General features: G+C 37.8%; 2 protein-coding genes across 5 annotated transcripts; both read right to left on the reverse strand.

Moving 5' to 3' along the window:
• Positions 1-328: 328 nt before the first annotated feature.
• LOC103502015 (internal alternative NAD(P)H-ubiquinone oxidoreductase A1, mitochondrial) lies at positions 329-8826 on the reverse strand. Of its 4 annotated transcripts, XM_008465808.3 has the most exons (8): positions 8170-8823; positions 7822-8035; positions 7567-7727; positions 7265-7330; positions 1713-1876; positions 1178-1292; positions 869-1048; positions 329-788 (listed from the first exon to the last, which is right to left on the reverse strand). In XM_008465808.3, the coding sequence occupies exons 1-8, from the start codon at positions 8626-8628 to the stop codon at positions 636-638; spliced, it is 1512 nt and encodes a 503-aa protein (XP_008464030.1). In that variant the 5' UTR covers positions 8629-8823; the 3' UTR covers positions 329-635. The 4 variants fall into 4 exon arrangements, with proteins under 4 accessions (XP_008464030.1, XP_050935463.1, XP_008464033.1 ...); XM_051079506.1 differs by lacking the exon at positions 329-788 and having other exon boundaries at positions 869-1103; positions 8170-8826; XM_008465811.3 differs by lacking the exon at positions 329-788 and having other exon boundaries at positions 874-1106; positions 8170-8825.
• Positions 8827-13386: 4560 nt separating this feature from the next.
• LOC103502096 (pectinesterase inhibitor-like) lies at positions 13387-13923 on the reverse strand. The gene has a single exon (XM_008465922.1). The coding sequence runs from the start codon at positions 13921-13923 to the stop codon at positions 13387-13389; it is 537 nt and encodes a 178-aa protein (XP_008464144.1).
• Between the last annotated feature and the right edge of the window lie 209 nt (positions 13924-14132).

Here is a 14132-nt window from a genome sequence, read left to right on the forward strand (position 1 = left end):
TCATTTATAGTCAACTTGCTGGTTGAAGAAAGAGTATGGCTGTCAATCCAGTATGTTTTTCCAGATTGATGACTCTGGTAGAGATGAATAATTCATTTTCTTAGTGCAAGGGGACTAATTTTCCTTTTCAGGTTCTGTAGGATGGCAAATTCTTTATTAGTTGTAGAACTCAGTTTTCCCGTTAAAACCTTACAGATGATTCTTCACAATCACTTCCAAGACTCTTTAGTTCCACTATTCTTTTTCTTTCCCCTTTTTTTCTCTCTAATAAAGGAGTAGAACAGTGAACTCGACAGAGAAGTTGTTAGAATTCAGGCAGCCATATGGATTGAAATAATCGGCACTGAAATAACTTTATTGAAAAGCAGTGATGAAGTTGTACAAGACTTACAATTCTTATGATTGGCTTCATTTGGGATTACTTGTGAACATGCAATAATGCTTTGGATTTAACACAATAAGTTGGTGGAAATAAACTGTACAGTGAGCTTCTGATGAGAAATTGCAGCAGCCATTAATCAATTTTCTTATGAACCACAAGAATCTGATAGTCAGCAAGAGGTTTGTCTTGAAGAACAACTCACTTCTGTGGCAGTGGTACGAGGAAGCGAGATGTTGAGTACTTACATCCAATTCTATATTCTGCTTATATCGCGTCCAAAGATGAACGTTGTTGCCCAGTTTACTGCCACGTACAATCGGTTCCTCCAGCTTATGACACGTGTTAGATAAGCCGAACGCCAAACGAACCAACTGAGGAACCCTGCCATCGATATCCCCTTTGCTTCCTGTAGAAAATACTCAAAAGAGTAAGCCACACAACTACATAGAGTGATAGAGCAACTTGGTTTTAGGGTCGTTTGCTTACTTTACTCTGCCTAAGGTCGACAAGGGCCTTGTATCTTCCAATAGTTGCCATACTTCCAAGGTGCTTGTAGACAAAAGGATCTCCAAGTTCCAAGTCTTTTCCGCTACCTGCTCGCCCTCCACCTTCTTTACCAATTTTATTCAGCAAGGCGGCTAAATATTTGCCTTGGCGCTCTGCTACCTTCAGTATCCAAAAATGGTTGCAATGAAATCTTGACATCTCTTGGGGACAGAAACTACTGTTGGAATACGTAACTGCATTTTATGAATGAGCAGAAAAACTAGAATGTTTGGGAGCATCTTAACTTACCTGAGCCAAAGCTGGAAGAACTTGTTTCCCTGTACTCTCTAGGAATCCACTGCAATCACCTATTGCGAACACATCTTCCACAGCAGGGACACGTAACCACTCATCTATACCAATCCTGCCAACATAACCAGAGATATATCATCTCTCGACAAAGAATGTTTGGATCAGTAATAGAAAAGCAAACATAAACAGCCTTTATCATAACTCATGAGTTGAGGATTCCAGGACTTGAATAAAGATGACACAAAAGTTGGTCCAAAGCATATCATGTGCAAGGGGAAAGAAATAAAATTATTGTCCATAAATATTGAAGTTGAAATTAAGCTTTTTAAGGTGATAGATGGCAAGGTTAGTGAGCCTGAGAAAATGGCTACTTTCATAATATGAATGGATCCCATCCAGTTCGGGAACAATGTGCCTATCTTATGAGGCGTACAGAAAAAGGAGCACGACACTTCTAAACAATTGCTTGAAAGTTCTGAAACCTAAGAGGCAACGAACATTTTGGATAAGTTACTATGAAATTTCAACTTACCTGCCACCGGGAGACTTTGGAACTTCCAAGGAATTTACAAAAGGCGAGGGCCCAACACCGGTAGACCAAACCAACAACCCATAAGGAACCTCAGAACCATCATTGAGAATGATGCTCTGAGGTTTAACATCTTTGACAATTCCGCGTACAAGTTGAACTCCTGACTGCGGGATACGAGATGAAAGAATTTCAAATTCAAAGTATTGAAAGCAATTAACAACAACCCGAGACTTACGTGGAAACCCGAGAACCGGGAGAAAAACCACGATACTTTAGTTTTTATTATTTTTCTTATGAACAAAAACAATAGGTACAAAGGGAGTATAAATAGAGTACAATAGGAATAAGAAAGGAAAAGATTTAGGAAATATTTAGGAAATAAAATCTTATATTTTATTTTTTCCAAAAGTATATTTTATTCTTTCCAAAAGTACTAATTCTAACACTCCCCCTCAAGTTGGGAGGTAAATATCAATGAGTCCCAACTTGCTAACGCAAAGGTCGAAGTGTGGTCGGAGAAGCCCCTTGGTAAGAACATCAGCAATCTGTTGGCTTGAAGGAATGTACGGAATGCATATGCTTCCACTGTCAAGTCTTTCTTTGATGAAATGCCGATCAATCTCAACATGTTTAGTTCTATCATGTTGCACTGGGTTGTTAGCAATACTAATAGCGGCTTTATTATCACAAAAAAGCTTCAATGGTGTCTCACATTCCTGATGAAGATCTGACAAGACTTTCTGGAGCCAAATTTCCTCACATATTCCCAGACTCATAGCTCTGTATTCAGCCTCAGCACTGCTCCTGACCACAACACTTTGCTTCTTACTCCTCCAAGTTACAAGATTGCCCCAAACAAAGGTACAATAACCGGATGTAGACTTTCTATCAATAACAGATCCTGCCCAATCTGAGTCAGTATATGCCTCAATGGTCTTTCTATTTGTTTTTCTAAACATCAACCCTTTACCAGGTGTATTTTTCAAGTATCTCAAGATTCTGTTAACAGCTTCCATATGTTTCTCATAGGGAGCCTGCATAAACTGGCTGACAACACTCACAGCAAAGGAAATATCCGGACGAGTATGGGATAAGTAAATTAATTTACCTACAAGGCGCTGATATTGTTCTTTATCAACTGGAACTTGATCATCAGAGTTTCCTAGTTTACAGTTGAATTCAATAGGAGTATCAGCAGGACGACATCCCAACATACCTGTCTCAGTTAGCAAATCAAGGGTGTATTTTCTCTGAGACACGGAAATACCTTCTTTTGATCTAGCCACCTCCATTCCGAGGAAATATTTCAGATTGCCCAAGTCTTTGATTTCAAATTCATCACCCATTCTCTGCTTTAGTTGACTGATTTCTGTTTGATCATCTCCAGTCAAAACAATGTCATCCACATAAACAATTAGAATAGCTATCTTTCCTGTTTTGGAAGCCTTTGTAAATAAAGTATGGTCAGAGTGCCCTTGACTGTACCCTTGGGACTTGACAAAGGTAGTGAATCTGTCAAACCATGCTCTCGGAGACTGTTTCAGACCATATAGAGATTTTTGGAGTTTACACACCTCCTGACCAAATTGGGCTTCAAATCCTGGTGGGGGGCTCATGTAGACTTCCTCCACAAGGTCTCCATTCAAAAAAGCGTTCTTAACATCCAGCTGGTATAGAGGCCAATCTTTGTTCACAGCAACAGATAGCAGGACTCTAACAGTATTCAATTTAGCAACTGGAGAAAAAGTTTCCGAATAGTCAATACCATAGGTTTGAGTGAACCCCTTTGCAACTAACCTTGCCTTGTGTCTATCAAGCGTACCATCTGCTTTGTATTTGAGAGAGAATACCCATTTGCATCCTACAGTTTTATGTCCCTTGGGTAGAGCACAGATCTCCCAAGTTCTATTCTTTTCGAGAGCCTTCATCTCTTCCATAACAGCATTCTTCCATTCAGGACACTCTAGAGCAGTGTAGATATTTTTCGGTATTATGGTAGAGTCAAGGTTTGCTGTAAACGCTCTAAACTGTGGAGAGAGATTATCATAGGAAACATAGTTGCAAATGGGATGTTTAGTGCATGATCTGGTACCTTTTCTCAATGCAATTGGAATGTCAAGAGAGGGATCATACTCATCAAGTTTTCTTGTATGACCCTGTTCAGCTTCATCGTTACTGGTTTCTATTCTAACCTCAGTCTCATCATCACAGTTCTTTTCTTCCATATTTTCAAGAAAAGCAATATCAGACTTGTCATTCTCACTCATTGTATTATTAGTACAAGGTTTTGTAGGGTTTTCCATACCTTGGTCTCGAGGAGGTTCGAAATTTTGGACTGGAGCCGGCGGTTGACTAGTAGGGGACCCAACTTCCTTTCTGAGATTCCTCCTGTAATATGTTTTCCAGGGAACTTGGTTTGTGGGTAAGATTATGGGATGAGGATCAATGTCAGACACGGTAATAAGAGTAGGTTCAACAAATTCAAAGGTGTTGTTAGACTCTTCACTCACATTCTCCCCCTGAAGATGGCTAACAGGAAAGTAGGGTCGGTTTTCACAGAAAGTAACGTCCATAGTGACAAAATATTTCCTAGACGGCGGGTGAAAACATTTATAACCGTGTTGGTGAAGGGGATACCCAACAAACACACAGGCCTGAGCCCGAGGGGTAAATTTGGTCTGATTAGGGCCGAAATTATGGACATAGGCGGTGCACCCAAACACACGAAGAGGAACCTCAGAAACAAGACGAGTAGAGGGGTAAGACTCCTTAAGACAATCTAAGGGAGTCTGAAGGTGGAGGATACGAGAAGGCATTCTATTGATTAAGTGAGCAGCTGTAAGAATAGCATCTCCCCACAGGTATGATGGAAGGGAAGTGGAAAGCATAAGTGAACGGGCTACTTCCACAAGGTGTCGGTTTTTTCGTTCGGCCACTCCATTTTGTTGAGGAGTGTAGGCACATGAGGTTTGGTGAACAATCCCCTTGGAGGCTAGAAATTCACTAAGGTTATGGTTTTGGAATTCCCGACCATTATCACTTCGAAGAATTGCAATTTTTGTATGAAATTGTGTTTTGATAGTATGATAGAAGTTTTGGAAAATGGATGGAACCTCGGATTTATCTGAGATAAGGTAGACCCAGGTGAGACGGGTATGGTCATCAATGAAAGTTACAAACCACCGCTTTCCCGAGGAGGTGGTGACCTTGGAAGGACCCCAAACGTCACTATGGATGAGGTTAAACGGTTGTGTAGGTTTATATGGTTGTGAGGGAAAAGAGACTCGATGTTGTTTTGCCCGGATACACACATCACAAGATAGAGAAGAGACATCAACTTTAGAAAAAAGGTGGGGAAATAAATGTTGCATATATGTAAAGTTTGGGTGGCCCAGTCGAAAATGCCACAACATACAGTCTTGTTCAGAAGTGCTAAAGTAGGATGACAGTAAACTAACCCTAGACAAACTACTACATGAGGTATCATCATCAAGGATGTAAAGTCCCCTGCTATGCCGGGCAGTGCCAATCGTCCTCCCCGAGCTCATGTCCTGAAAATAAACCGATTCAGGTAAGAAGATAGCTTTACAATGCAACTCACGAGTGATCTTGCTTATAGATAACAAATTGTAAGACAGTTTAGGGACATGCAAAACATTCTGGAGAGCAAAACCGTCAAAGGGAACTATTTGTCCTTTGCCAGCGATCGGAGCTAGAGAGCCATCGGCTATTCGGATTTTTTCATTACCGGCACACGGGGCATATGAGATAAAGTGTTCTGAAGAACCTGTCAAGTGATCTGTAGCCCCCGAGTCTAAGATCCAGGGATTCTTCCCATCAACGCTAATAAGCCCAAGGGACTGAGGCATACCTGACTGAGCAATGGCACCCAGAGTCGGAGTCTTGGTCTGGCTCACAGTAGGATCAGTTGATTGAGAAGTGCTAGCAGGTGTAGTCTCACTAATGTAGGCACGTCCTGAGTTCTGTTTCTCGTTGGAGGATCGTTTCTTACCTCCTGGGGGACGACCGTGGAGTTTCCAACACTGATCCTTGGTGTGCCATTGTTTCTTGCAGTGCTCACACACAGGAATTGACTTCCCATTATTCTTGTCACTGTCATGATTTGAGGACCGAGCGCTAAAGGCTGCGGAGTCGATGGTAGGGGTAGTCAATACACCCATGGCATTAGTGCGATCCTCTTCCAGGCGGACTTCAAAACAAACTTCCATTAGGGAGGGAAGAGGTCTTTGTCCGAGTATACGACCACAAACATTATCAAATTTGGGATTAAGTCCTGCAAGGAAGTCATAAACACGGTCAGCCTCTTCAAGTTTAGCATATTGTGTACTGTCATTTGGTGTGTCCCAAACTGTCTCTCTGCACAAATCCATCTCTTGCCAGAGGAGAGAGAGCTTGTTAAAATAGGTAGTTACGTCCAGGGTCCCTTGTTTGCAATTATGGACCTGTTTTCGCAGTGTATATAACCGAGAGGCATTCTGTCGTTTCGAGTAAAGGGTCTGAGTTGTATCCCACAAATCTTTTGCTGTGGTTGCATATAGTAAAGGCTTGCCGATCTGTGGTTCCATACTATTAATCAGCATGGACCGAATAAGTGAGTCCTCTCCTTTCCAGAGTCGTTCCAAGGCGTCTCCTGGTGGAGGACGTACAATCTCTCCAGTTAAGAATCCGAACTGGTATCGACCTTCGAGGAACATCTTTATTGATTGTGACCAAGAAAAATAATTTTGACCATTTAATTTTTCGCCTGAAAAATTCCCTGTAGACGAACCCAAAGAGCCAGTTATATAATTTGACTGTGAATTAGGGAACGAAGTTACCGGGTTCTTGGAATACATCGGCAACTCGGTTGGTTTGGAATGCGTTGAAGATTCGCCCGCTTCAATGTCCGATCTGTTTTGGGGTTGATCAATTCCGTTACCAGAAAACAGCGGTTGCTGTAAAGGGTCAACGTACAGCTGCTGCTTACTATACTGATTTGACAGATTTACGGTTGAGGGATGCTGTCCGGAGCTCGTAGATGGCGCATGAGGATGCGGATGGCCGGAAGGGTTTGACGGCTGGACATCCGACGGCGCGTAGAAGGGAACGGGATGGGCGGTGACGTGAAACGGCGGCGGCGCGTGACAGGTTCAGTTTCGATCTGGGTTTCTCCTAGGTTATTTTCTAGGGTTTCGTTATTGCTTTGCTCTGATACCATATTGAAAGCAATTAACAACAACCCGAGACTTACGTGGAAACCCGAGAACCGGGAGAAAAACCACGATACTTTAGTTTTTATTATTTTTCTTATGAACAAAAACAATAGGTACAAAGGGAGTATAAATAGAGTACAATAGGAATAAGAAAGGAAAAGATTTAGGAAATATTTAGGAAATAAAATCTTATATTTTATTTTTTCCAAAAGTATATTTTATTCTTTCCAAAAGTACTAATTCTAACACAAAGTATCCTAGAAAAGGTGAAATTGAAACCTATTATCACTATCACTAAGGAAAGAAAAAGGCATAACTTAGATGTATTAACTTCCCTACCTTTGTCAATTGCTTAGTGGCATAGTGCCGGAGGCGATCATCAAAGGAAGACAATATCTCATTTGCCTGTTAAACAATTAAACAAATACAAGTGAAAAATTTCAAATTCTAAAGACATATCCATTAAACTTCCCAGACAAAATAGCTTCCTCTCTAAACAAATGTCAACTTCTTCTTTCCAGAGATATTAAAAGCTCAACAACCTAATATAAACAGCTCAGACGAGAAACTGAGATCAATAACAAAGCACATGGTGTATTACGTGTAAAGATTTCGATTCTCGGGTCGACATTTTTACAAACCTCAATCAAAGTAACTTGGATATAATCTTTCACATGAGCATATCTTTGAGTAACATCCTTGATGATAAAATCACTAAGCTCCCCACTGAATTCAACTCCAGTTGGACCCCCTCCAACAACAACACAGTGTAGAAGCCGACGTTTCTCTTCCACCGAGATACCTGCCAATCACAAACACTCCAAATTATATCCACTGAGAAAAGAGGAAGAACAATTCTTAATACCAAGTTCTAACAAAACCCGTCAATCCTATACCTGGAACATCAGATAACATCAAGTTCAAAAGCAACTTCCTACGAATTTCTTGAGCATGATAAACCTCACGAAGAAAAATAGCATGTTCTTTAACTCCATGAATCCCAAAAGTCAATGGCTGAGATCCCAACGCTATGATCAACTTATCATATGATAATTTAAACCTCCATGGTTTCAAAGTGTTCAACCCATCAGTAACCGTCTCGCATTGCACCTTTCAATAACAAATAAAACGCACCTTTCAATAACAAATAAAACAATCTCCTCATAAGAAACTCAGAATCGTCCATTCGATTCTATATTCTTAAACCAATGAGAGTATTTTTTTTAAGCAATTGAGAAGCATACCGAGTGTTCATCAGTGTTAACGCTAGTACAATTCGCAAGGAAGAAATAGGAACCCGGTTCGCGAGAAATGGAAGGCTGGATCCGGCCGATGGGTTCAGCGACGGATCTGAATTCGAGAGTTCCAACGCAGGTTGAAGCCAGAAGAGGAGTGAAAACCATATGGTTACGAGGAGAAACGCAAACGACGTCGTATATGCTTGTGTCCAACCCCTTCATGAGTCTACAACCAGCCCAGCCGGAACCCAAAACCACCACCCTGGGTTTCTCGCCGGAGACCGTCGGGCCGAGGCCGGGAGGGCGAGACAGCTCCGCCGCCTCCGCCGCCGCATCGGGAATGGGATGGGAGCTAAAATGAGAGAGGAGGAAGGTGGAAGGAAGAAATGGGTGGGGATTTGTGGATCTGAGTGGTGGTTTAGTGAGTGAAAGTTTCTTGAGATTCCTGAACCAGGCCATGGTCATGGAAGGAATATTCAAAGATTCTTTGTTAGTATTGGAATCTGTGTGGTTGGAAAATAGAAAAGGGAAGACAAGGGAGGGCAAAAGAAGAAGAAAAAGTGGTTGTTGTTGTTCTCATTACCTAACAAATGGTTTGGGAATTGAGGGCTGCTTCCGGTTAGCTTATCCATCCCCTACCTGGTGAAAGAAGGCAGCGACTTACTCGTGGCAATCATAATGGTGAGTCAGCAATTTTTGTTTTATATTTTGGAAAAATGACATTTTCAGTCTCTTTTAGTAGAATAGTCTTTTTGGTCCTCATTTTTTTTAAAATATATCTTTTTTCGGTCTCCATGTTTGTATAAAAATATACTCCTAATTTCAATTATCATATAATAACTTTTTTAAAAAATCAAAACAAAAAATACTTAAAATGCATATTCATCCAAATGTGAGAACTAAAAATATGATTTTCCTTTCTTTTTTCCTTTTTTTCTTTTTTTAGTTTAGAGCAAAGTAGTTCCAAGATTTATGTTTATTTTGGTTTTCTTGAATTTGATTTAATTATCAATTTAGTCTCTTATTGTTCTGAAAGTGTATATTCATACAGTCTTTTAATTTTTAAAATTATAAATATTGTGTTTAAACCTTCATATATATATATATAAAGACATTTTTAAATATAGTAAAATAAATAAAAATATTTATAAAATATAGTAAAATTTTAATTTTTTTAATAATAAAAACTGATAAATTTGATATCTATCCATGTTACTCGACTAATTGATTTCTATTATATAAAATTTAAAATTTTACTATATTTTTTAAAAGGGACGAGATTTAGTATTTTTAATAATTTTCAACGTACGCATGTAAATAAAGAAAAAACAATCACTCTATAACATTATATTAATTATCTAATATAATATTTTTAAGAAAAAAAATTGGTGGTGGGAGGTGGAAGTGGCAGGTATGAGAGGGTGGGAGAAGTTGGGAGGAGTGAAGGAGAAAGAAGAAAGATGAGGAAAATTATCTATATATATAATTTATAATATATTAAAAGGTCTCTATCTTTGAAAAGCTTTTTTGGACAAACTTTATCTTCCAAACATTTTATAATTACATTTTTATCCTTTTTAATTATTATTATATATTAATAAGATTTAAAATCTATATCGATCCTTAAACTTTATATGTTGGTCTAGTTTGGTCTATCAACTTCTAAAAGTGTTTGTTTTAGTCCTAAATTTTGAAAGAGAGCATATTTTAGTCCATGGCGTTAAATTTCATTAACCTTCTAAGGAATGGTAAGATGGACCTCTATGTTTGAATGACTAAAATGTTAAATAAGATAATCATTTTTAATAATCTAGGGTTTTAATTTTTAGTTAAATGTTAGGCGATAAATTGATGTTTTAGTTAAATGCTAGGGTTTTAATTTTTTTTATCGAAAATTCAATAAGTCACTGTATTCTAGATTTTGATCGTCGCCATTTTAGCGCATTGTCATTCTATTTCTCTCTCTCAACTCATATACTTGATGCTATTTATTGTTGTTGCACTTCAGTCTTCAACACATAAATCGTTCAGATCCAGCAATCTGTAATTAAGAAAACAGAACATTAACTGAAAGGTAGCAAGACATATTGGTATTGGAACAAAAACTGCAAAACAAAATCTAGATTAGTAGATGGCTGGGTCGCGAAACATGCTTTCTTTAAGACGTTTCGTGGCTCTACTCTAGATCGCGAAAACAGAATAATGTCCGTCGTCCCCAGGATAAAACAACCTTTTGCTTCAATTGGTTTTGCACATAAACCAACTATAATAAAATAATATTATTTTTTCTTTTCTAAAAAATTTCATCCAATAATCCCCTACTTGAAATTTTTTTACTATTAGTGCCCCACTTGAAAATTTTTGAAAACATTTTCTTCGAGCAATGTTTGTCTCTATAGTGTTGGGCTTAAGTAAATGTGTATGATGATTGGAATCTTTACATAGTGACAATAGTTTAGAGTATTGTAAAGTAGCTAGTAGTTTTGAACTTTACTTTTAACGTTATCGCACACATAGCATTATTTGAGTGAAGTTGTAAAATAGCCTGTGCTTTATGGTCTTGCACGTATATCCTAGTTTAGTGAACACTCTAGGAATCTGCCTAGAATTTCATAGGAAGCGGCCCTCACTTCCACATTCACAAAGGTGAATCTATCAAGAGTACTCCTGTAGCTAGGTACCCTACTTGATATCAAGTATATATTTCATTAAGAACAAAGTTCAGCCTCATCATACACTTCAGGATGTCATGCTAATCATTAAATCATAAGAATGAAACTTTTAATTTTTTAGCATGATTCTCGTCATATTACTTGTGATTAGTTATTACCCATTGAACTTGTTTCGTGGGATCTCCAGTCTTTCAAGTTGGGTTTACCTTACAGTAAATTCAAGTTTTAATAGACTTGAGTCCCATTATTCCTGAGGTTTTAAAAACCTTCTCTCTAGCGAGTGCTTTCGTCAAAGGATCAACTAAGTTATTGTCAGATTGTACATAATCCACTATCACTGCACCGGTAGTGAGCAATTCTCTAATGGTACTGTGCTTACGAGGTATTTGTCGACTCTTATTGTTATAATAACGGTTCTAAACTTTTGAGATAGCAGCAGTACTATCACAATGGATTAGTATGGCTGATATTGGTCTTTTCCATGTAGAAATCTCTGATAGCAAGCTTCAAAGCCAACTTGTTTCTTCACTAGCAGTAGCTAGTGCTATCATCTCTGACTCCATCGTTGACTAGACTAAGATTGTTTGTTTCTTGGATTTCCAAGCAACAATTCCTCCTGCTATATTAAAAACATAGCCACTTGTAGCCTTTGAGTCATTTGATAAGGAGTTTCAATCAACATCGCTGTAACCTTCAAGTACAGCAGAAAACTCGTTATAATGTAATCCTAGGTTTTTGGGTTTTCATAAGGTATCTCATTACTCTCTCTATTGCATTCCAGTGTTCTAGACTAGGTTTGTTGGTAAACCTACATAGTAATCCTACGGCGTAAGCTATGTCTGGTTTAGTGCAATCAGCAGCATACCTCAAATCTATGATGCTAGCGTACTCGGATTGGTTAATACGACCAACGTTCTTGAATAATTTCACACTAGAGTCATAAGGTGTACAGGCTGGTTTACTTTCGAAGTAGATGTACTTCTTTAAATTCTTTTCTATGTAATGAGATTGATATAAGAAAATTCCATTTTCAGTTCTGGTAATTTTGATACCTAAGATTACATCAGTTTCACCTAAGTCTTTCATGTTAAAGTTTGCACTTAAAATAGATATTACATCATTTATGACATGCAAGTTTGATCCAAAGATTAACATTTCATCTACGTATAAGCATATGATAATACATAACCTACCTTCAGTCTTATAGTAGATACATTTGTCACTCTCATTTACTTTGAATCCTTTTGACATGAGTAAGTTGTCAAACTTTTCGTACCATTGCTTAGAAGCTTGTTTTAGGCCGTAGAAGGATTTATCTAGCTTATAAACTTTGGATTCTTGGCCATGAACTATAAAACCTTCAAGTTGTTCCATATAAATCTCTTCTTCTAAATCACCATTTAGGAAAGCAGTTTTGACATACATCTAATGGAATAAGAGATTGTTCAGGACAACTATAGATATAAACACTCTAATTGAGGTGATTCTAGTGACCGAGGAAAAAGTATCAAAGAAATCTATGTTTTTCCTCTGCCTAAATCCTTTTGCTACTAACCTATCCTTATATTTATCTACTGATCCATCAGGTTCGAGTTTCTTCCTTAAAACCCCTTTGCAACCTTTGGCTTTACATCCAATGGGTAAGTCAACTAGGTGCCAAGTTCTATTGGATTCAAGAGAGTCCATTTCATCATTGATAGCTTCTTACCATAAGTTGGCATCTACTGAGGATAAGCCTTATGTTAGATCTTTTGGATCTTCTACGTTATATATTTCGAAATCTTTTCCAAAGTCTTTTATGGTTCTAGCTCTCTTAGTTCTTCTAGGTTTGGGATCTACTTCCTTTTCTTGGGTTTGAATTCTAATTGAAGGTAGACTACTAGAATTTGAGCCCTTACTAGTTTGACCATTTAAGCCCCCACTATTTTTAGATTTAAAAGGAAATCTATCCTCGAAAAAGACTACGTTATTCGATTCTATGATTACTTTGTTTTCTAAGTCATAGAACCTATAGGGTATTTTGGGGTGGGTTTTAGGGGGGAAAGGATTAGGAAATTGGGCCAAACTGTGTTTGGCCCAAGGAATATGATAAATGGGGATCATGGTTATCCTAATCCCTAAATAACCCTATGTTATCCTCTCTTTTACTTTCTTACAACCCTACATTACCCTACCCAAATAACCCAATCCAAATTCAACTATTATTTTTCAAATTAGTACAATTATAATCCCTCCCCCAAATACATACTATCATAACACTACCTTTTATATTCTTTCTCCCAAACACATATTATCATAACATTAGGATCATCATAATCCTAAGATTATTATAATCCTTTTCCCCATAACTCTTTCCCTCCCCCAAACACACCCTTAGTCTCTATTAGGGATAATATCTAAGTCTTATTTTTTATTTAGTTATTTTGATTAGTTAGAATTATATATTAACCAAATTAGTCGATTCCAATCACCATCACATTGTAATGTCATTATTTTAAAAATGAAACTTCATTTTATTTATTGATAATTAAAATCTCTAAGCACATAGACCTCAAAGAAGATTGGATATAACCAAAATAATGCTGCATATATCATTTAGAGTCTTGCCATTCTTCAAAAGCAACGACGTATCCTTTGGTGGCTGCGCGAACTTATCTTGACAGTCGTCAATCTCTGTCATGGCACCAGAAGTTACAATATTGACACCGTTAAAGTCACCAAGTGCCAAGTCCTTTTGGACATTTTCAATATCACCAACAGCTTCATCATAGCTCTCAACACAAGACGAATATCGTTGCTTAAGTTGAGGATTGGTGGTGGTTTTTGCTAGTGAGTTGGCTAGGGTCAAAGATTTGCGAGCATTTGTATGAGCAAGGTTTAAGGTGTATACAGCCAAACCTTTTAAATCTGTAGTGCCTGCAGATTTCAACACACTTGAACAAAATTGTGGATTTGAGGTTTTTGGACAGATGGTGGAAACGACATCAGTAGATGATGCCACATTGATAGTGAACAAAAGAACTCCAATGAGAGAGACAATAAAGAGACAAGAGTTATAGACCATTTTAATTTCTTTGTTCTTACCCATGACTGATTTGATCAATACATATATATAGATGAAATTTAGAGAAATGGTTTTTTTCTTACGGAGGAGAAAAGGTAGTTGTAATTACATAATTAAAGCCTATTTTAGTCTTTTGTTTGGTTTGTTTTTATCTTCCAAAAGAAAAAAACCAAAATCAATTTATGAATAATCACAATTGTCAAATTTTTTTGACATAATTACAACTAAGATGT

The sequence above is a fragment of the Cucumis melo genome, chromosome 11, assembly GCF_025177605.1.
Source record: "Cucumis melo cultivar AY chromosome 11, USDA_Cmelo_AY_1.0, whole genome shotgun sequence".
Lineage (NCBI taxonomy): Eukaryota > Viridiplantae > Streptophyta > Magnoliopsida > Cucurbitales > Cucurbitaceae > Cucumis > Cucumis melo.

Coding starts and splice junctions, on each gene's coding strand:
- LOC103502015 (XM_008465808.3), bottom strand. CDS start 8,628: ATGACCATGGCCTGGTTCAGGAATCTCAAGAAACTTTCACTCACTAAA. Junction 8,036..8,169: donor TTAACACTGATGAACACTCG/GTATGCTTCTCA, acceptor TGTTATTGAAAG/GTGCAATGCGAGACGGTTAC. Junction 789..868: donor TCGACCTTAGGCAGAGTAAA/GTAAGCAAACGA, acceptor TATTTTCTACAG/GAAGCAAAGGGGATATCGAT.
- LOC103502096 (XM_008465922.1), bottom strand. CDS start 13,923: ATGGGTAAGAACAAAGAAATTAAAATGGTCTATAACTCTTGTCTCTTT.